Below are 23,783 nucleotides of genomic sequence, written 5' to 3'. Positions count from 1 at the left end.
AGTGCTCTTGGGCAGCAGGGATTGCCTCGGGCTCTTCTGGGTGTGCAGTCTGCTCTCTGTCAACCAGGATTAAGAAGCTGTGCAAGGAAGTCAGGTGTTAACATGCACAGTACATGGTAAAATCTGGAAGTAGACCTAAAAAGGGAAATTTGTTCTAGGGTAATTGAAGCTAAGTGAGTGAGGCACTGACTTAAAAATCTTGATTGGAAATGGGAAGGAAAGTTCAGAATCAGGTATCAGTGATAGAGGGTGTGCTATTCCATCATCTGTTTGAAACTGTGACATGAGTCTAAATCTCTGAGAGTTGGAGATTCACTGTCATTGCTTTCATTCTTCAGAGTTTGTCTTTGCACTGTGTTCATTTTGTGGTTTGGCATAGAGATGTTTTTGCTTTTGATGCAGGTGAGGTTTCCTCTTCATTGTTTAACCCATAGATTCACCATTTGTTATGGGAGCTGTCTTTTTTCCACTGGGTTTTCTTAGCATTCTTGTCATTAGATATTAAGTACATGTAAATGGTTATTTCTGAGCCTTCTTTTCTCTTCCCTTGGTATATAAATCCTTGTTTATACCAGTACTACCCCATCTGGATTATATTGTGATATGGCTTGAAGTTTTAAAAATGGTGGCCTTCATCTTTCTTCTTTCTACTTACTGAAGAGTATTTTTTCAGTTTGTGGTCCTTGAGAGTCACTATGACTTCTTGCAAGTTTTTTTCTATTTCTGCAACCAGTTCAGTTCAGTTGCTCAGTCGTGTCCGACCCCCTGCAACACATGAATCACAGCACGCCAGGCCTCCCTGTCCATCACCACCTCCCGGAGTTTACTGAAACTCATGTCGGTCGAGTCGGTGATGCCATCCAGCCATCTCATCCTCAGTTGTCCCCTTCTCCCCGCCCTCAATTCCTCCCAGCATCAGAGTCTTTTCCAGTGAGTCAACTCTTTGCATGACGTGGCCAAAGTATTGGAGTTTCAGCTTCACCGTCAGTCCTTCCAATGAACACCCAGGACTGATCTCCTTTAGGATGGACTGGTTGGATCTCCTTGCAGCCCAAGGGACTCTCAAGAGTCTTCTCCAACACCACAGTTGAAAAGCATCAATTCTCCGGCGCTCAGCTCTCTTTGCCGTCCAACTCTCACATCCATACATGACCACTGGAGAAACCATAGCCTTGACTAGACGGACCTTTGTTGGCAAGGTAATGTCTCTGCTTTTAAATATGCTGTCTTAGTTGGTTATAACTTTCCTTCCAAGGAGTAAGCGTCTTTGAATTTCATGGCTGCAATCACCATCTGAAGTGATTTTGCAGCCCAGAAAAATAAAGTCTGACACTGTTTCCACTGTTTCCCCATCTGTTTGACATGAAGTGATGGGACCAGATGCCGTGATCTTAGTTTTCTGAATGTTGAACTTTAAGCTAACTTTTTCACTCTCCTTCTTTACTTTCATCAAGAGGCTTTTTAGTTCCTCTTCACTTTCTGCCATAAGGGTGGTGTCATCTGCATATCTGAGGTTATTGATATTTCTCTCAGCAATCTTGATTCCAGCTTCTGCTTCTTCCAGCCCAGCATTTCTCATGGTGTACTCTGCATATAAATTAAATAAGCAGGGTGACAATATGCAAACACTTCTATTGTAATTTTCATAATGAATTCATTAAATCTGTGGAACACTTTGGGTAACCTGGAAATTTAAAGAGTACTGAAATTTCCAATCCAGGACTCCTAGATTTATTTGTTTTGTCTTGATTTCTTTTAGAAGCGGTTAAGTAGTTTTCAGTGTATATGTTTTACCTCCTTGGTGAATTATTCCTAAATATTTCATCCGTTTTTAATACAATAGTAAATAAAATTGTTCTGTGATTTTCTTTTTTTTTTTTTTCTCCCTTTACTTGGGTTGCTTTTATTTAATATTCTTAAGAATGATTATCTGAGTTCAAGAATCATATTTCCATCGGTTCTAACAAAGAAGTAAAAAAATACTCATTTCACAATTAAGATAGAACCAAAAGCTTTCTCTAGCTGTCAGTCAGTTTCCAAGCTAATAAGAACTCCTGGGACTTTATCTATTCTTCCCACAGGGAGCAGAGCTGGTATAACCAAGGATACCTTTATCTTACCGCTTAAGTATAAAAATATTGCCTAAGCAGAACTGGCAGATTCACCAAATAAATAGAATGGTGAAATGAGTACAATATTCTTAGATGTATTAACAGCTAAACAGGCTATGTATGAGGAAAAAAATCACTTAAAGCTTGCTTGAAATCTCTTATATTAGTTTAACAGAAACACAAAAAACCAATGGGAACATCAAAGAGAAAAAACCATGGAAAAGTCAACTTCTGCTACTATATATAATATAAAACACACACACATATATATATTTTAAAAACCATGATGACACAGTTTTGTTTCCAAGTATGCTTTCATATTATAGATCTCATCTTCCATCCTTCAAGTCTGATTGACAGGATACAGGATCTCCTTCTATATGTTTTGTATCCTTCTGTCTCTTCCTCCTAGTTTCACCAATCAAAATTCCATGCCATCCTTTAATAACCATGCTAAACACTCCCTAATCAATGACCTCCAAATAATTAGAATTAACTTTCCTTCTCTGACTTTCAGTATTTTATATTTGCATCACCACCCACCTAAAAAACTGCAAAATGCTAGGCTTCTTGGGATGTTATTGTAAAAACCTTTATATAAAGTGAAGTCCTCACCACCTTGTACGGCCAGAGTTTAAAAAAGAAGCCACAATCATCTGAAGTCAACACAAGACCTTTTCTGGAAAACACTGGAGAATATACTATGCAGATAATAAAAAAGAGGACGGGACATGGCTCCTGGGGCGGTTGGCTAGAAGTTTAATAAGTTACATCTCAAAATTTAAAATTATTGTGATCTGTTTTACTCCTTTTGTCTGCGGTTTCTTCTTCTTCCCCAGGGTCACATACCATTTGGTAAACATAGCAGCTGAACACCCTGCTGGGTTTCTGCTCTATGTGTAGCACCAAGTCTCTGTCAAAGTAGACTTCGTGGCTGTATGTCACATCCCATGACTCCACGAGTGGAATACTTTTAAGTAAAGTTCCATATTCATTACAGTGGAAATCCAGGTGAGCTTTTCCTTCAGCATCTATTTGAGTAACAGCTACGACAGAAAGCAAATCCAACTCATCTTCATAGTCGACAATTTTGAAAGTCTCTTGTTCTGGGTCATCATCCAGAATGCTAAAATTTCTTTTTACCACTCGTCCAGAAGCTGTAACAGTGGGTAGGTTTTCATTTTTGTTCTTCTCTCTGTTGGCCAAAATGACAAAATCTTCAGAGATCTGATGCTGGGCACTATTATTTTCTACTTCACTTAGCTTTAAAACTTTGACCTGATTTGGGCCAACATGTATTATTCTGCCAGAAGCATCAGGATGGAAGTAGATCCAATCAGATTCTAAAGAACAACATTCCATTTCTTGGATCCCATTTTTTGCCAAGGAATTGTCCTTTAGGGCACAAATATGGAAAACTCCTTTCTGTTTCTTCTTATTGGGTGTAATGATGTAGTGCCAAGGATGGCCTCCAATCTGAAAAGCATTCTCCAGCGAGGACACCTCAAAGAGCAGTGGCGGTGTATCTGTGATTTTAATATTACAAGGAATGCCAAAGGGAGCCTCTCCTACCGTTCCAGTAGTCCCACCCCATCTGCATGCACACCCTAAGTCAAGTTTCTGTTGCATGAACTGCTTGGTGATGGCTTGGAAGCTATAAAGTCTGACCGGTCCCGAGCTGTACATCACAATCAGTATTCCATGAGACAAGGTGACATCTGTGATGTTCCCGAAAATCTGAGGGGAAAGGTAGACATCACCTTTTTGTTGATCTCCAGAATCCCTATGAGTGAAAAAGGTAGCACATGGAACACTGCAAGGTACAGCAAAACAGGCTGTTGAATGCCTGCCTGTCGGGCCAGTGTTGAACATTTGTTCTGAGCTGACTTGACAGCAATGACTTCCTGAGGAGTGTCCCAGCTCAAGTATCTGAATTTGCAATATGAAGCAAGATATATTTTCTCAAGGACTTTTCCCGTAGTTGCTGATATACGAAGTAGCCAATTATGAGCAGTCAGTGCTATGAGTGAGGATTTATAATCTGATGGATCGGGAAGCATTTCTCCCACTGGGCATTCCCATAATAAAGCATCTTCTATTTTTTCTGATTTGGAACATTTTGGCATTTCATAAAGTTTTCGTGGCTCTGATGCAACACTGCTGACACAGCACCGATAATTGTTAAAATATATTCTTCCTCTCTCATAGGCTATAGGTGATTTGGAATGAGTTGTCCAAACATTCTTAAATTTAGTACTTTCTTAACGCACGGTCTACCGAAGCCGTTCTCTTGCCGGGAAACGTAGTTCCCAGTGTCCGCAGAGGGAGCCTGGCTTGTACCCAGAACTACAATCCCCATCAGGCAAGGGGGAACGAGCCCTTGCCCCTGTGATTTTCTTTTGACATTTTTCATTGTGTAGAGAAATGCAGCTGATTTGCATGTTGACTTTTGTATTCTGCCAGTTTGCTAAAATTGTTATTTGATGTGACAGGGTTTTTTTTTGTGTCTGTGTGGAATCTTTACACTTTATACATAAAAGACCTTGTCCTCTAGGAAAGAAGGTAACTTTCTAATTTTTCAATTTGGGCAGCTTTGATTTCTTTTTCTTGTCTAATTGCTCTTGTTGGGGGTTTCAGTCCTTTGTTGAACAGTGGTGCAGAGTGGGCGTCCTTGCCTTCTTCCTGATCTCAGAAGAAAAGTTTTCAGTCTTTCACCATTGAGAACAATGTGTGCTCTTTTCATACATGGTATATTTTACTTTGAGATACTTTATCTTTTCTAGTTTGTGTATATATATTTAAAGATTGTTGAATTTTGTAAAGTGCTTCTTTTCTGTATCAATTGAGGTGGTTATGTGTTGTTTTTTCCCTTTATTCTGTTAATGTGATGTATACATTGATTTTTGTTTGCTGAGTCCTCTTTGCCTTATATGAATAAAATTCATTTGGTCATGAAGTCAGATGTTTTTAATGTGGTGTTGAAGGTGGTTTGCTGGCGTTTTGTTGAGGATTTTGCATAATAGTCCTCAGGGAGTATTGGATTTTAGTTTTTTTGTTCTTTTGTCTTCTTGGGTCAATTTCAGAATCATGTTGGCTCCATTCAGTGAGTTTGTCAGTGTTGCATCTTCAACTCTTTGTAATATTTTTGGCAGGATTAGAGGTCCTTCTTTTGTAAAGGTTTAGTATAATTTCACAGATGGCATCTGAGCCTAGTTTTTTCTTAGTTTGAGGATTTTAATTACTGCTTGAATGTTTCTAGTTATAATATGGTTCCCATTTTTATTTGCTTTATGATTAAGGATTAGATAGTATGTTTCTACAAATTTACCTGTTTATTTTATGATGTGTCATTTGTAGGTATTATTACTTAGGAATTTTTTATTGAAGTATGTTGATTTACAATGTTCGGTTCATTTTGGGTATACAGCAAACTGATTCAGTTTTATTTACATATATTCTTTGACACATCCTTTTCACTTATAGGTTATTACAAACTATGAAGTATAGTTCCCTGTGCTATGTAGTAGGTCCTTGTTGGATATCTGTTTTATACCTAGGAGTGTGTCTGTATTAATCCCAAATCCTGATTTATCCCTCCTACCTTCTGCTTTGGTCACCTGTGTGTGTGTTTTATATGTCTCTGGGTCTGTTTGTGTTTCGTGTGTAAGTTCAATTGGATTTTTTTTTTTTATTTCACAGATAAGTGATAATTTATTTTTCTCTGTCTGGCTTATTCACTTAGTATGATAATCTCTCAGTCAGTTCAGTCGCTTAGTCGTGTCCGACTCTTTATGACCCCGTGAACCATGGCACACCAGGCCTCCCTATCCATCACCAACTCCCAGAGTCCAGCCAAACCTATGTCCATCGAGTCGATGATACCATCCAACCATCTCAATCCTCTGTCGTCCCCTTCTCCTCCTGCCCCCAATCCGTCCCAGCATCAGGGTCTTTTCCAGTGAGTCAGCTCTTCGCATGAGGTGGCCAAAGTATTGGAGTTTCAGCTTCAACATCAGTCCTTCCAGTGAGCACTGAGGACTGATCTCTTTTAGGATGGACTGGTTGGATCTCCTTGCAGTCCAAGGGACTCTCAAGAGGCTTCTCCAACACCACAGTTCAAAAACATCAATTCTTCGGTGCTCAGCTTTCTTTGTAGTCCAACTCTCGCATCCATACATGATCAGTGGAAAAACCATAGCCTTGACTACATGGACCCTTGTTGGCAAAGTAATGTCTCTGCTTTTCAATATGCTATCTAGGTTGGTCATAACATGATAATCTCTAGTTCCATGCTGCTGCTGCTAAGTCATGTCAGTCATGTCTGACTCTGTGCGACCCCATAGAGGCAACCCACCAGGCTCCTCCATCCCTGGGATTCTCCAGGCAAGAACACTGGAGTGGGCTGCCATTTCCTTCTCCAGTGCATGAAAGTGAAGTTGCTCAGTCATGTCCGACTCTTTGCATTCTTATGGACTGTAGCCCACGAGGCTCCTCCGTCCATGGGATTTGCCAGGCAAGAGTATTGGAGTGGGTTGCCATTGCCACCTCCTCTAGTTCTATGCATGTAGCTGCAAATGGCATACTTTCATTCCTTTTTTTTTTTTTTTTTTTATGCAGGAGTTAATATTTCATTCGGGCGTCCCTGATAGCTCATTTGGTAAAGAATCTGCCTGCAATGCAGGAGACCTGGGTTTGATCCCTGGGTTGGGAAAATCCCCTGGAGAAGGGAAAGGCTACCCACTCCAGTATTCTGGCCTGGAGAATTCCATGGACTGTATAGTCTGTGGCATCACAAAGAGTCGGACAGTCTGATATTCTTGTATATATGTACCACATATTCTTTTTCCATTCCTCTGTTGCTGGGCATTTAGAATGTTTCCATGCCGTGCCTATTGTAAATAGTGCTGCAGTGAACATTAGGGTGCACTGTCTTTTTGAATTATGGTTTTCTTCACATAAATGCCCAGGAGTGGGTTTGCAGGATCTGAATCTTTCTTATTTTAATTCTTTTGTTCTGCCAAAGCTGAATTTAGTTTGTTCTCCTTCTCCTTCCTTACGATGTAAAAATAGTTTCTGATTGGACTTCTTTTTCCTTTTTGTGGTAACCATTTAGCCACGTGCGTGTGTGTGTGTGCTCTATGATGTCTGACTCTTTGCATCCCATGGACTGTAGCCCATCCGGCTCTTCTGTTCATGGGATTTCCCAAGAAAGAATACTTAAGTGAGTCGTCATTTCCTTCTCCAGGGATCTTCCCAACCCAGGGATCAAACCTAAATCTCCTGGGTCTCCTGCATTGGCAAGCATGTTGTTTACCACTGAACCACCTGAGAAGTTTCTTAGCCATGTAGACTTCTGTTTTATTATAACCTTCACTGCATGTTATAAATTCTGGAATGTTGTACTTTCAGTTTCATGTAGATGTTCAAAAATTTTCTTGATTTCTTTGAGGCATAAGTGTCATTACTTAGCTTCTTGACTTAAAGTATTCAAACAGTTTCAGTCATTGCTATTTCTGTCATTATCATAATTGATGATTTTGATTTTTCTTTAAAGCCATTGCTGGACTTTGTCATCTCTGAAGCCACCGCTCAGAGTGCAACTCATTTAGGTATTGAATATCTCTCAATGTGTAGAACATAGTATGTGACACTTCTGCGTAGACAACCTTTTGTTATTAGATATTTTTCATGGATTCTTCACAAAAAGTGAAAAAAAACATATTTATTGAAAGATATATTTATGAAAATGCATAAGAATTTAAGGGACACAATGTGTGTTAGTCTCTCTGCTTAGTTGTGTTCAACTCTTTGTTACCCCATGGACTGTAGCCTGCCAGTTCCTCTGTCCATGGAATTCTCCAGGCAAGAATATTGGAACGGGTAGCCATTCCCTTCTCCAGGAGATCTTCTTGGCCCAGGGATTGAACCCAGGTCTCCTGTACTGCAGGTAGATTCTTTACCTTCTGAGCCACCAGGGAAGTCTTCCAATAACCTTAACACAACTCTTTCAGAACATATCCGAATAAATCCTTACCCCTGTCATCATGTTTTCACTTTTTATGAAGATAAGAACTCTTGTCATGATCCATTGGTGAAATATATTCTCATTTCAGGGATGGTTAACCTTCAAGGATGTGGTGATTAAATTTTCTCAGGAGAAGTGGGAATGCCTGGACCCTGTTCAGAGGCCCTCATACAGGGACATGATGCTGGAGACCTAGAAGAACCTGCTCTCTGTGGGTGAGGATAGCTTCTCTTTGGATGTTGGAATCTCCCCTTGTGTATTTTGCATTTTTCCCTATGTGTGTCTTGGGAGGCCTGTTTTCATTGCATGATCTTAGAGCCCTGTTGACACAGACATGATGTGGCATCACGAATTTAAAATGACCCTTTTTTCCAATGATCTGCCCACTTCATGTTACATCAGAGATTTTCCCAGAGCTTAATTATGTATAAAACTGAATGCCAAGTTTTAAAAAATATCCAATTTTCTGTTTTCTGTCCTTTGGTTTTGACTCACTATTTCTTGGAAGGGTGTTAGATACATATACTACACTCTTCCCTGTGTATATAGAAGGAGGCAAAGCAGTGGAAGAATTTGTGGAATATTTTTCCAGACTCACCGGTACTGTTCTCACTCCTCAGCTGAACAAAGAGCTGTGGTTTTTCCAAAATCACTTTACATTTTCCAAAATCAGTTTACATTTCTTTGTTCTGATAAGCAGGATTTTCTATGATAAGCAGGATTTTCTGTTTCTGATCTAAACATCATCTCCATATTGGAGCAAGAGAAAGAGCCTAGTATTGTGATGAGTGGTGTGAAAATAGCAAAACAAAACAAAAACCCCAAATGGACGGGAATGTATCAAAAGTGTGAACAGAGATCAGATCTCAGGACAGAGAGGAAAGCACATTAATAGTGGTTGGAAACCTCTTGTAATGGTACATAGAGATGATAGTTTATGGTGAATGATGTCAGATTCGTGATCTCTGAAGAAGAAGATATAGCTTTGGGACCGGGGACTAGGCTTGATTACTCAAGAGCTTTTGTGTAGCAGAGTTTTATTAAAGTATGAAAGGGGACAGAGAACGCTTCTGACATAGACATCAGAAGGGGGAGAATGCCCCCTCTCACTAGTCTTAGCAAGGGAGCTATATACATTTTCAATTAGTTATTACAGTAAGTAAAAAGAATGTCTCAAGATTGTAAAGGTCTTACCAGACCCACTCCTACAATTTACATTTTAAGATGACAGGATTAGTCAGAAGGTTCTCAAGAAGGAGAAGGAGAAACATGTCCTCAAGCAGAATACGTTGTTGTTATATAATCTTAGTACAGAGTTTAGGCTGAGTTGTTTTGTTGTGTAATCATCAGCTCTGGGCTTAAAGAAGAAAACCTTTGTCCTTTTCTCCTCCTTGAGAATTCCAGACCCCTGTCTCCTCCTCGAGAGCCCCAGACCCCTTTCTCCTCCTCGGGTACCTCAGACCTATCAACCTACCTAGGAATTGACTCTCTCAGATCTTTGGCAAAAGAGAAGTTTGTTTATTAAACTCTCAGAGGAAACTTAACTTTTCCCGAGTTATCAGTCTGTCCTTCAACATGTATCATGTATTCTTTCACCCTCCAGTGGTGCTGCAGCTCCATCAGACACAAAGGCAAGGTTTTTATCAAGATCATAACCCTCGCCATCTCCCTGCTGTGAGCTGGTTGTGGCTTGAGTTTGAGGAGCATGAGGTGGGCTGCCTTACTGGGTTGTCTTGCCCCCTCTTCTCTCTTTGTGGGCTTGGATCTATTGGCTACTCAGTTCTTAGTCCGTACAGATCAGAGCTGATGCCCCAAGCGTCTAACCCCTGATCCTGTGCTGCTTTCATCACAGTTGTCATATTTGGAAGATAGAATCGGAAAGTGGGAAAACACTGGCTGCTCTTTAATTTTATCTGGCACCTCAGAACCTGTATGGAACTGTCTCAGTCCCTGTCTGCTTCTTGAGATCCCTCAGCCATTTCTGCTGTTCTCCTTTTGCAGCCATACCATGTCAGGGTGTGTGGACTAGCCTAGTGGATTGGATCTCCTGTGACTGTTAGTTAGGAAACCTGTGAGGACAGCAGTCCAACAAAGGGAACATGTGTGAATCTTTCAGTCTTTTAGCTTGGCATCTCTGGGTGGACCAAGTAGTCCCATCTCAAGGTCTTATGATGTGAGACCCCCACATCTTGTAGTTTTCCGCTCTTGTACTGGTCTATTTAGTCTGGGAGTGTAGACTCTTCCTGACTTTGCTTTCTCCTTAATTTGTATAATTTTTCCTTCTAAATTTGATTTTGAAGTGTGTGGTTCTAGTGTCTGAAGTCATGTCCAGTTTCTTTGCTGTGGTAATCCGCCTGTGTTTAAGGGGCACCTCCTCATGGACTCTCTGTGGTGTGGGTTTACTGGGTAAGAGAAAATTTTTAAAGGAGAATACTTTCCCTTATTGGTTGTAATATTTTCCTGCTGCATACAGAATTGCCACTTGAAGCTTCTTAGTATAGTGGTCAGCGTGTTCTGTGATGTGAGAAAGTATCTGAAGACCTTGACCTGTACATCTTTTTCTGGCTTTGAGTGATGTCAGAAAAGCCTGTGTGAAGGGCACTGTGATAGTGTTGTTCACATGTACCATCACCATGCCCTTTGAGCCTCACCAAGAGGTGTAGGAACTTCTCCTAACAACGGTCTTGTCCAGGTTCATACCCTCATGTTTGTGAGGCTGTTGACTAAACTATTGCTGATGCTGCATGCTTGTCACCTGTGTGCTATTGATCATTCTGCCTCCACACTTAATTTTGTAGCAACTTAATGACAGAGCTTATATAGTGGATTGATAACTTCAGTGATGAACCATCATTTTTTTTCAAGGCATTGCTACTTTCCTTTTTTTATATTTTTATGCATAATAAATGATTGTCTCTTATTTTTATCATTAAGTTTCTATTTTATGTTACTCTTTGTATTTTATTTGCAATACATGGGATGGTTGGTTGAGAAAGTTCCCCCACCCCTATGGTGGAATTGGTGATCAGTACTTTTTAAAGGTCTTTATGTATTCTTGATGTTAAACTATTATTGAATATATGATTGGCAAATTTTTTTGTGTTATAGTGTACTTTGTTTTTTCATTGCTGAGGATGGTTTACTGCACAATATTTGATAATTAGGATGTGTGCAATTTATCTCTTTATTTTGTTGGCGTGAGCTTTTGGTGTTGTATCTGATAAATCATTAGTGAATCCACTGTCAAGAATCATTTTCTGTTCATTTACTTGTAGGAGCCTTATACACTAGGGACTGAGTTTTAGGTCTTTGAAGCATTTTGAGTTAATTTTTGTCTATAGTGTATAATAATGCCCCAGCTAAATTCTATATGTTAATATCCAGTTTTCACAACACCTTTTGTTCCGTAGATTGCCCTTCCCCATCACTTGGTCTTGACACTGTTGTGGAACATCCTGTGACCTCAGAGGCAGAAGTGGTTTTCGGAATCCGTGTGCCCCAGGTGTCTGTCTGCACATCAGCACCGTACTGCTTTGGTTAGCATAGTTTCAGGATCGGGTTTGAAATGAAGAAATGTGAGATGTCTGACTTTGCTTTCCAGTTTGTTTTTGCTATTCATTGTCTTCTGTGATTCCATAGGAATTGTAGGATTCATTCATCTGTTTCTTAAGCAAAGCAGTGTTGGGATTTCACTAGGGATTGTTTTGAATCTTTTGTTAACTTTGACTAGTATTGACATCTTGACAATATCAACTTTATATCCGCGAAGCATGGGTATTGACATTTATTTGATTCTTCTCTAATATTTTTCAGAAGTCTTTAGTTTGCAGGATAAAAATTCTTCCCTTCTTCTATAGTGTTATGATTAAGTATTCTTTTTTAATTTTCTTGTCAATTGAATTACTTTGATTGTTCATTTTTAATGTTTAGAAACCCAGTTGGGTTTGCATGCTGATGTTGTATCTTGTAATTTCTTTGAAGTCTTTAATTATTTCTATACTTTTTTTTTACTTGTCAATGTTGCAAAATGCCTATTATGGGTGTGTCATTTTGTAGGACATATTTAGAAAGATATTTTGTTTCATAAAAACTGTTCTATTGAATTTTTTCTCTATAGTATATATATTATAATTTGTAAATAGCAACATATTATTAGATAAACTCATTTTGGATTTTTTAGCATTACAATATATTTATTGTGTGTTCATTAGCATTTATTTGTGTACAGTAAGTATGCAGAATATATCTATCGTAGAATACATTTTTCTCCTCAGTTATGAGACTGCGGTATGTTTACTGTTAATTCGTACATGCTTTGAAGTCATGGTGGAAAAATTGTGTTTTTTTTTGTGAGCTGACATGTTTTTCTAGTATTAGTGTTTTTGTCATAGGCTGTTTGCAAGTATTCTTCCCTGAAATCAATTTGGATTATCTTTTACAACTGTTATTTTTAGTAAACAAGTTTATTGCTCTAGTGTTTCTCAGAATTTTAAGTTCATATTTGGAAAGTTTCAAAATGTTTTGAAAATGAAAAATATTGCATAGTTGGAAAAAGTATTATAACTGTGATATAAGTATTACTTTTGGTGTAATAGATACTGAGACACTTATTGATGAATTTTAGTGAATGGATTCTTTATGTGTTGTACATATCTATCCAATACACGTGGTCAACCAATTACAAACCAAAGCAGACAGTGATACAGGAGAAGTATTCCAAACAGCAATCTTGGGAAGACCTAAAAGTCATAAAATCAAACATTTTTACCTCAGGGAAATCCAGGAAGACATGTATGACTTTGAGTGTCGTTGCAGAAGTGGTGGAAGAAGAGCTGAAAGCCTTGACATCAAAGATTTTCGCCTCAGAAAGATCTAGGAAAATATACATGACTTTGATTGTCTGTGGGCGGATGATGAAAGAAATGACAAAGGAATGTCTACATCCCATAACAAAAATCTCACTGATGGAAGAAATCGTCATAGTATAATTGATGCAGGAAATAGACCTTTTGAAAGGCATGGATCAAGCTTTCAGGATAAATTGCAGATGGTACAATCTGAAGGGATAATTTTTGAATGTAGTCAAGTTGTGACAAACGTCAGTGCCTCAGGTTTACCACCTTAGAGAACTCGTAATGTCTGCAAAGGCTTTTCTCATAAACATGAGAAAGCTGTTATGCATCCTTCAGAACTGTTACCAGACCATGAAACACAAAAGAAAAGATCTTACAAATATAATGAGTGTGACATAACCTTTCTTCAGGACTCAGAACTCACTGGACATCAAAGAATCCATACAGGAGGAAAACCATATAAATGCGACGAGTGTAGCAAGGCTTTTAACCAAACTAAAAAACTAGGAATTCATTGGAGAATTCATACTGGAGAGAAACAATATAAATGTGATGTATGTGGCAAGGCTTTTAATCAGACTGCAAAACTTGGACTTCATTGGAGAATTCATACTGGAGTGAAACCTTGTAAATGTGATGTGTTTGGCAAGGCTTTTAGTCGTACTGGAAACCTTGCTGTTCGTTGGAGAGATCATACTGGAGAGAAACTATATAAATGTGATGTATGTGGCAAGGCGTTTGTTTGTACTGGAAACCTTGGTATTCATCAGATAGTTCATACTGGCGAGAAACCATATAAATGAGGTATACGTGGCAGGGCTTTCAGTGTGCATGCAAACCTTGCAGTTCATCAGAAAATTCATACTGGAGAGAACCTTACAAATATAAAAATTGTGACAAAGCATTTAGGCACAGTCGTCATCCATAACTCATCATCAGGCAGTTCAGACAGGAGAGAAACCATATAAATATGATGTATATGGCTGGTGCTTTACTTGAAATGATGAACTTAGAAACCATCAGAGAATTCACACTAGAGAGAAACATTAGAAATATGATAGTTGTAAGAAACATTTTAGTGCAAATGTCGTGAGTGGTACAAAGCCTTTAGTCAGTGTTCAGGCCTTATAATTCAGAGAATCCATGCTGTATAGAAAATATACAAGTGAAATGAATGTGGCAGAGTTTCTAGTGCATGTTCAGCATGAACTGCCCATTAGGCAGTTCATACAGGAGAGGAACCACATACATGTTATTTATGTGGCAAACCCTTCAGTCGCAAGGAATGATGCTGCAGATCATCTGAGAATCCATATTGCAGTGAAAACTTACACATGTAGAGAATGCAATAAAATATATCAACTTTTTGACCATCAGAAAATTCAAACTGGAGGAAAACTACACAAATGTGTTAGGTGTGGGAAAGCTTTGATTCTGTGTTCAGGCCTAACTCACCATCGGTTAATTTTTTTTTTTTTTTTTTGCAATATTGTGATGGTTTTTGCTGTACATTAACAGGAATAGGCCATAGGCATGCATATGTCCCCTCCCTCCTGAACCCACCTCTCTCGCCACTGTATCCCTCCAGATTGTCCCAGAGCACTCTTTCATACATCAAACTCTACTGACTCTTTTACATATGGTAATATATATGTTTCAGTGCTAATCTCTTAAATCCTGCCATCCTCTATGTTTTGTTTTTTTCAATAGTTTTTCCTTAGCATTATTTTTCCTATCCACATATTATGACCCAGATTTAATGTTTAATTTACATTTCTTTCCTGCCTTACACTAACAAATACATACGTCAGTGGGTTATTTTGAGACTTTTGTAACATTAAAATGCACATAGACAATGACAGGGAACATAGTAGGTGCCCTGTGCATGTAAAGAAAGACAGTTCCTTTAGGACTTGAGTTCAGTCAGATAATACACATAGAAATATTTATAAATAGTGCCAAGTTGATAATTTTGGTGAAAATCAATTCTAATGTCTTCTTAAGACTTTATATTTTACAATGTGCTTTGATGTCCACAACTGACAGATCTTTCAGAAACAGACAACAAAGAATTGAGAGAAAATGTATTACAGTTTTTCAACAAGAAGTAAATTGCCTAATTACCATCAAGTGATCATATAGTAATCTACTCAGAGTGGGGGATACAGATTTTTCCTGTGGTTAGAGTGGCCAGAAGCTTTGGAATCTAAGGGGCTATGAGGGAGGCCCCCCTTCCTTAAAGAGCTGGGGTATCTTCCAGTTAGCTCAGTCAGGGACAGCAGGCAGCAGTGAGATTGGGGCCTTTCTCTATGACTTCTTCACTGAGCTCAATCGAGCCAAATCTCAAGGACCTTTAAAACTTTGGGATATCCCCAGTTCCTGGCATGTTCTCCCAGGAGGGCCAGTTTCTTGGTCTCCATACTGAGTGCCCAGTGCCCTTGCATTTGTGGCTTGTGTGTTTCTCTGTGATGCGCAGGCCCACTGGTCTCTGATGTTTAGCCTTGTTGGTCAACAGGGCTAAACAGGCACAGAAAAGCGGTGACAAAATGTGGAGAAGTGGAGAGGAAGCTATCGGGGGTCTAGGAGAGGTGTGAGAGGAGGCAAGTTTCGGCCTCTGGATGAGCCCTCTGAATGGTGTATGCGTGTGTTGCAAGCATAGTGGTGTGACCCAGTTCAAGCTCACTCTGCTTCCTGTGAGAGAGGCCAGTGCTTCGGGGAGATGACTTCTTGAGGCAAACAATGGGACTTCATTTTGAAAACCAGCTGACCAAGAAGATGGCTAACTAATATCTCAAAATAGACATCTTGTTGGTGTCTGGATGCCAGGTTCTTTTATGACAGTAGAGAAAGAAGCAGTGAGGAAATAAAGCCAGAAGGGAGGATGGAGAGGGAGAGGCAGTGGGGAAGTAAGGTCAAAAGGGCCATCCGTCTTGCAGTACATCTGAGGGACAGCCAGCCTTCTGTGTTCATCTCTTCTTTCCTGCAGCCATTCACAGGTTGGGAGGTCAGAGTATCTCCCTGTGAGCTCAACAAGGCACTTTAACAGTCAGGTCAAGAGGTAGGGTCCTCTGAGGCCAGCCATTATGGATGATTACAACAACCACAGCAGTGAGAAGCAAGGCAAAGAAACCATTCCAACTTGGAATCACAGTTGGCTCTTCACGACAACAGTTGTGGGATCACATTGTGTGGAACTGCTGACAAGGGTGGTCTCAGCTTTGACTGGAGGACCTGGACGTGGGCTCATGGCTAATTGTGGGTTGCCTGGAAGGGTGGGCATGCCATAGTGGCCTAGCTCAGTTACCCTGGACACAGATGCTGAGACTGAGGTTTGCGTGCATTCGTTGATTGGGAAAGTCATGATCACACCTGTGGAAGAAGGAAGAAAGTGGAATTGGGAAGAGGACTGTTACCCTGCATTGTGTTAGAATCAAGGCCTGAGCTGAGCCCACAGGGAGGGATGGGTGCATTGGTCCTGGAGGTGGGATCCAGATGGTTCCCCACAGCATCGACTCCATGGAGTGGATTTTGTGATGTCTTTTGGAAGAGCAAGAATCATTATGCAACCTGTAGAATAACTGTTGGTAAAATCCCGGAGAAGATTTTGTTGCTTCCTTTTAGTATTTTCTGTTATTTTCAGTTGTAATGAAGAAGGTTTCCGGTGCATTTGGAAGGGAAAAAAGGCCTTGGAGTGTATCTTTGGAAGATGTTGAAGTCTCACTGGGGCATGTGCATCAGCCTACACATCTGCTTTTTATTATTAGACTTTGGAGATGACAGCTTTTGGGCTGGCTGAGGTCACTGTGACTGATAAGAAGCTGTCTTGAATCCGGTTTGCTCCTTGGGCGCCTTCATGTGTACTATTTCATCATAAATGCATGAGTTGTTAAACCTTGGAATCTTTCTGGGGATTGCATAGCACGATGGATGGAGTATTACTGAATGTGTGGAGAGTGTGTTGAACCAGGTGAAATTTCATAAGGGTCTTTCAACCTAGAAGGAAAATGGTGCTAAACTTTGATGGCAGAGGGATTTCATTAGGGAGGGGCTGTGATATCTCACGATGTAAGGAAGGATCGGGCTCCCCAGGTGGTGCTAGTGATAAAGAATCACCTGCCAATGCAGGAGACATAAGAAGCTCAGTTTGATCCTTGAGTTGGGAGGAGGGCATGGCAACCTACTCCATGGGCAGAGGAGTCTGGTGGACTACAGTCCATAGGATCGCAGAGTCAGACATGACTGAAGCGACTTAGCACACGGACGGATTATTCGTAGACTCTGAGGACCATCAGCTCCATAGCAATCTGTAGTACAAAGCCTTATTCTGGAGATGATGCACCTGCTATTTCTTGCTGCCAGTGCAGGGGGTTCTCTCCATGTCTTTCCAAATCACATGCATGTGCCACATGCTTGCACAGTACAGATAAACAGGAATTCTTGTGAATGGTTGGTGGGAATGTAAACAGTATGGAGGATCATCCAATATTAAAAAGAGAACATGCAAGGATCTCAGAGCCTGACTTCTGATTATATACCCAAAGGAAGCAGAATGAGTATATTTTATTAAAATACTTATTTATTTGACTCCAATGGGCCTTAGTTGTGGATCACGAGATCTGTTTTGCATCAAGCAGGACCTCTCACCGTGGCCCTGGGGTCTCTGGAGGATGCCGGCTCTGCCTTTGCGGTACCTGGGCTTAGTTGCTCTGCTGCGTGTGGGATCTTATATCCCCAACCAAGGATTGAACAAGGACTGAGTCCCCTTTGTGGCAAGGCAGATTCTTAACCTGGAATTCCTGTGACCACCAGGAATGTCCTGTGAAAAATCAGTATTCTGAAGGAGTTACCTGTATTCGTATAACCAGTATTTCTTTATTCACAACAATCATTTTTCTTCAAACAACACAGTTTTATCCCATTTCAGTTCTTCATAACATAACTAGTAATGCCCCAAAGGCTCTCAAGGTTGAAAGAATCTATTAGAGTTTCTTTGCATGGTGAAATCAAAGAATAGTTAATTTGGAGATTATAGACTAATAATTTGCACTTGAGTTATTCTCTCCATACTCTGTCCATAGTGGAGCTTTTATAGACTCTGGCCCCCTAAAACCTACTCCCGTGTTTATGGATGTTCCCATATGATATTTCCCAATGTCCTCTTTTGTTCCCAAATAAAACCAATAGTATGCACCTGATTTACATGAAGTGAAAATAGGAAAATAACCATGTAAAATGTTAGGAAATAAACTTCAGAACTAAGGTTAAACATGGTATCTCTTTTTGACCTTGGAGAATTCTGAGGTAATTTCTTTTTGATTACTTATTTATTACTGGCTGAACAGTTGTGGCTCAGGGGCTTAGTGGCTCCACAGCATGTGGGAATTTCTGGACCAAGCATTGACCCGTCATCTCCTGCATTGGCAGGCCGAGTCCTTATCACTGAGTCACCAGGGAAGTCCCAGAAATAATTGGGAATGCACACTACATGGTGGCATTTTTTGTTTGTTTGGTAAACTGGAAATTTCATACATTCGACCCCCAGCATTTTTGTTCTTGTTACTTTGAAGTCACCGAAAGCACCGAAACCAAACCCAAAGTTTGGTTGTGATACTGGGAGAGATGATGTGTTATGAGAATGTTTGTTAACTGATGAAGCTTTCTAGTCGGAGCACTATAGACTTCCAACCTGATGGGAATTTCTCAGCCTGCCCAGATAGGCATCATAGAAAGCGGTTGGTTTTAAAGTCTAAAGGTATCAGTAGTCAAACATCGGAAAAACCACAGTGAGACTGTTTAACAGAACACTGAATGTTTACTCATGCTATGAATGTTACATTCCTTTTCCTGCCATACAGATGTGTTCCACTTTTCTATATGGTTGTTGAGGATGGTAGTAAATTACTATTTATCTGTTTTACTAAACAGAAAAATTACTATTTACTATCTGTTGCCTAAGACATTTTTACACTAGCCTAGTGAACAGTAATGTTTGGAAATATTTAATATTAATAAATACTAAATAGAAGTCCAGTTTTCCAAAGGATATTAAAATGTTGATGTAACATTCGAAAATTAATAAGTGTGCTCCATAGTTCCTTGTCAGCTATAGTAGAATTTCCTTTTTGTTGAGTTTTTAATATTGTGATGGTGTTTGCCATACCTCAGCATGAATCGGCCATAGGCATTCGTGTGTCCCCTCCCTCCTTCCCCACGCTATCCCTCCAAGCTGTCACAGAGCAGTGGCTCTGGATGCGCAGTCACATATCAGACTCCCACTGGCTATCTATTTTGCATATGGTAATAGATATGTTTCAATGCGATTCTCTCAAATCATGCTACCCTATTTCTTTTGTTTTTTCAAGTTTTTCCTTAACGTTCTTTTTTCTGTCCACATGTTGTGACCGAGATTTAAAGTTTAATTTACATTTCTTCTCTGCCTTCCACTAACAAATACATAAGTCAGTGGGTTATTTTGAGACTTTTGTCATGTGAAAATGCACATAAGACAATGACAGGGAGCACAGTAACTGCCCTATAAACATGAAGAAAGTTCCTTTAGGACTTGAGTTCAGTCAGTTAATACACATAGAAATATTTATAAATAGTGCAAAGTTGGTGATAATTTTGGTGAAAATAAGTTGGAATGTCTTCTCAAGATGTTATTTTGTAGTCTCCTTTGTTGTTCACATCTGACAGAGCTTTTGGAAACAGACAGCCAAGAAAAGAGAGGATATATAGTTCTTAAAAAAATAAAAACTGCCTAATTACCGTCAAATGAACATCTAGTAATTTTTGACATTCCGTTACGTTGAGGAAGTATTCACTTATATATTATGACGTAAACACGTGTGTCCTACGCCCCGCCCCTCCCTGTTCTGGAACCTGTGGCTGAGGAGTTTCCAGTCTCCCGCTTAGATGCAAGCCGTTCTACAGCAAATTCCTGAAGCCCAGACTTGGTAGGTGCGGCCGACCATTGGGAACCTGAGGTACTTGTTTGTTTTTGTTTTTGTTGTTAAGCTGCGCCTGTGGGGTCCCCTCTCCTACCTATCCGTGGTCTCCAGTCACTTCGCACCTCCCTATTCTCCGACCCCTTCCTCTGGCCGAAATAAATTAAGTCGTTGCTGTGAGAAACCCAGTGTCTGATTTCCTCTCGAGGTAAGATCCTGAGGTAACACATACAGTGCACAAAATACGTAGTAATTTATAAGGAAAAGGTCATTTTAATTTTGACATGGCACTTGATAATTTTATAAGTATCAAATCACGTGTTCAGGAACTAGTTCAGAATTTCAGCTTTGGGACTGGTGCTGGAGCTGGAGTTCGTTCTTGAGTGTTAGGGAGGCGTATTACTGTCCTTTTCTGTTTTATATGACCATGGTAGTAAATTGACTACAAAGACTCTTCATTTCAGGAGGTTATTTTCAGTGATGCTGGTTAGTTGTATGAGCATTAGAATCAAAGAGAAATATAAAATGTTTGCAGTGCTCAGTCAGATGTCTTTGAGCTCCCCACGGACTGTAGCCTGCCAGGCTCCTGTGTCCGTGGGATTTCCCAGGCAAGAATACTGGAGTGGGTCGCCGTCAGGTCGCTCAGTCCTCTCGGACTCTTGGCAACCCTGTGGACTGCAGCAGGCAGGGTTCCCTGCCCTTCACCATCTCCAGGACTTGCTCAAACTCCTCTCCATTGAGTCCGTGATGACATGCACCCATGTCATCCTCTTTTCCACCTGCCTTCCATCTTTCCCAGCATCAGGGTCTTTTCCAATGGAAAGAAACATTAGAGATGTAATGAGTGTGATAAATTCTTCAGTGTACTTTCAAGCCTAACTTGCCATTAGATGATGTACAGAGGTGAGAGCCCTTGAAAATACAATTGAGGTTGCAGTGCTTTCAGCAGTGGTTCATATCTTATGCTTCATGAGAATATTCACACTGGATCGAGCGCAGATGATATTGAATGTGGTCAGGCCATTGAAAATCTACTCATTCTAAAACAGTTCATCACCAGTGCCAGGAATGTGAGCAACCTTTTCTCATTGGTGCCCCTTGCACCAGTAGTCAAGTTGTACTGCACCAAACAGTACTAATGTACTGAAGTTTGAATAGCTTTTAGGTTGTGCTTTAGATTTACCAAATACTTCATGATTTAAATTGCAGGGGATATGGGAAAGCTTCATGTTATTGTTCATTTATCACTAGATGGCAGAATATTTATCGTGAAGAGAAAGCACACAGATGTAAAATGTATTGCAAGGCTTTTACCCAAAGATCACAAGTTGGGGAACATACTGGAGCCACACATCCCAAATGCAATGAGTGTGGGAAAACCTTTACATTGAGTTCAGGTATTAGGACTTGAGCAATCTGATCATGAGAATGTTCAGTTTCTGACCGTGGAGCCTAGCCATGATGAAAGCTCAGTTTATGAGTCTTTGGGATGGACTGGATACAGATCCCAGGTGCCAAGTCCTAGTGATGGGAGCTTCTGATCATGCTGAGGATTTTGACTCAGCTGTGAGGAAAAGAATGCCTACGAGATTTCGTATCAAACAGCCTGCTCTGAAACAAACCTAAGTGTGGGAGTTGGCTACTAGAAGTGTATCTAAGAAGATATTGCTATTTTGACATGTGTTTTTGAAAATTAGTGTAATCTGCCGTTTTTAAATATTCTGAAAATGTTGATTTGATCCCATGATTTGATGGGAGTATGGAGTTCATCCATAAATCCCAAATCTTCGGAAGACTGTATTTTTCAGACTTTGTTACCCACATTTGAGAGAATGTTGTTGTTCAGTTGCACAGTCATGTCCGACTCTTTGCAACCCCATGGATGGCAGTATGCCAGGCTTCCCTGTCCTTCACCATGTCCCAGAGCTTGCTCAACCTCATGTCCATTGAGTTGATGATGCCATTCAACCATCTCATCCTCTGTTGTCCCCTTCTTCTCCCACTTTCAATCTTTCCCAGCATCAGGGTCTCTTCTAATGAGTCGGCTCTTCACATCAGGTGACCAAAGTATTGGAGCTTCAGCTTCAACATCAACCCTTCCAGTGAATATTCAGGATTGATCTCCTTTAGGATTGACTGGTTTGATCTCCTTGCAGTCCAAGGGACTCTGCAGAGTCTTCTCCAACACCACAGTTCAAACCATCAGTTCTTTACCACTCAGCCTTCTTTATGGTCCAGCTCCCATATCCATACATGACTACTGGAAAAACCGTCGCTTTACTATACAGACCTTTGGGCAAAGTAATGTCTCTCCTTTTTAATATGCTGTCTAGATTTGTCATCGCTTTAGAAAATAACGATCTAAAATATATTACAACTTGCAAATAGAAAGTGAAAATTTCTAATTATGTTCATACTGAACACATGATCAATTTGAAATTACATTACGGATATTATTTAGTTTAGTGTAATTTCCTAAACAAGTTTTTGGGAAAGATACTTGACAGTCGGGCTTCCCTGGTGGCTCAGACAGTAAAGAATTCGCGTGCAATGCACAAGTCCTACCTTCGATCCCTGGGTTGTGAGGATCCCCTAGAGGAGGGCATGGCAACCCACTCAAGTATTCTTGCCTGGAGAGTCCCATGAACAGAGGAGCCTGGCAGTCCATGGTCCATGGGGTCACAAAGAATCTGACACACCTGGGCGACAAAGCACTTCCTCCAAAGTATAGGATAGAGCATTGTAAAGAATAATGCAGTTCTCATCAAAGGAAAAAAAGTGTTTTTTTTCTCCTGTTTTGCTTTCTCTTTTTAGGTTATCTATACAAAATTATGGATGCTAGGTAAGCATTGTGATAATCGTTTCACAGTATACATATCAGTTAATTTTTCTCTGTAGCTTAAACTTACACAATCATATTTGCCATTGTAAGAGTTGCTTGTACAACTCCCTTTATGTCACTGTTTAAAGAGTTGGGTTTAGAAAGGGAAATAATTAAAACACGTTGGATAAAAGAAACAATAACACAGTTTATAATCATTTAAAGTGTCTTGCTCTTTTTAAGGCTGTGGTTAGTGACCCAAATGATCACATCCCTCAAGTCCTCCATCTCAGACACCCAGGTACTGACCCTGATTTTGTTGAACTCAGCACTATGCTGACTTTGCTGTTTTGTAGGGTGTCAGTAGGGAATAGCCCATTTCTACCCAGGGAGAGTTCTGTATTTGTAATATACAGACTAGTCCCACTCTTGTTTCTTAAACTGCACAAGTTCCCAGATCCCTGAATTGCTTCAGCCTCACTAGCAGGATCTGAGCACAACATGCTGTGACAAACAGCTTTTTATTGAGAATAAACCCTTTTAGTCTTAAGAGGAAGGATCTTGGCTTCTGACATAACTTGAAGCTTTTACCTGAGCAGTGTTATGGACTGCAACTTAATCTCGTCAAGGTAACAGGCCCCGCCCCCCTCGGCGTCCCGCCCCTCCCACGAGCAGTGCGCACCGGGTGCTCGCCCTGCCCCTCGCCGGAAGCCGCGGCTGTAATACCAAAAGCCCTTTCACACGGACCCGGAAGTTGGAGCGCGCGGAGCCGAGGTCCCCGAGCGGCGCCTAATGTTCCTTCCTTAGGCGTAAAGGAAGGCGTTCCTTCCAGGGTAAGTTTGTACAGCCCGCCTCCCCACCCCCACCCCCGCGCCCAACGCCGGATCACTCGTCCTCAGCGTGTGGGAATTCTCAGCGACCTTAAAACCCTGGCACCTTGTGTTCGGCCCGAATAAACGATGCCGCTGCCGTCGCGGCCCGGTTATCTTTTCGTTTGGGTTTTAAGTGTTTCTGAGGCGGTTTCGG

General features: G+C 40.5%; 2 protein-coding genes across 4 annotated transcripts in view; one reads left to right on the top strand and one right to left on the bottom strand.

Moving 5' to 3' along the window:
• The window catches only part of LOC122689686 (zinc finger protein 160-like), a 125,028-nt gene that overhangs the window by 85,143 nt on the left and 16,102 nt on the right, over nt 1-23,783 (top strand). The window contains exon 1 of one of the 3 annotated variants that reach the window (XM_043896343.1): nt 23,507-23,590. The exons of the other annotated variants lie outside the window; for them this stretch is intronic. The gene's annotated coding sequence lies outside the window, so the exon portion shown is untranslated. Of the gene's footprint in view, nt 1-23,506; nt 23,591-23,783 lie in introns of those variants that run through there. 3 annotated transcript variants of the gene reach the window in all.
• LOC122692842 (DDB1- and CUL4-associated factor 17-like) lies at nt 1,884-19,788 on the bottom strand. Its single transcript, XM_043900655.1, has 5 exons — nt 19,758-19,788; nt 15,412-15,506; nt 12,905-13,036; nt 3,872-4,040; nt 1,884-3,637 (listed from the first exon to the last, which is right to left on the bottom strand). The coding sequence occupies exons 1-5, from the start codon at nt 19,786-19,788 to the stop codon at nt 2,886-2,888; spliced, it is 1,179 nt and encodes a 392-aa protein (XP_043756590.1). The 3' UTR covers nt 1,884-2,885.

This window comes from Cervus elaphus, chromosome 4 (genome assembly GCF_910594005.1).
Source record: "Cervus elaphus chromosome 4, mCerEla1.1, whole genome shotgun sequence".
Lineage (NCBI taxonomy): Eukaryota > Metazoa > Chordata > Mammalia > Artiodactyla > Cervidae > Cervus > Cervus elaphus.
Note: the sequence above shows the minus strand (reverse complement) of the source record. Positions and strands in the feature narration are given on the sequence as shown.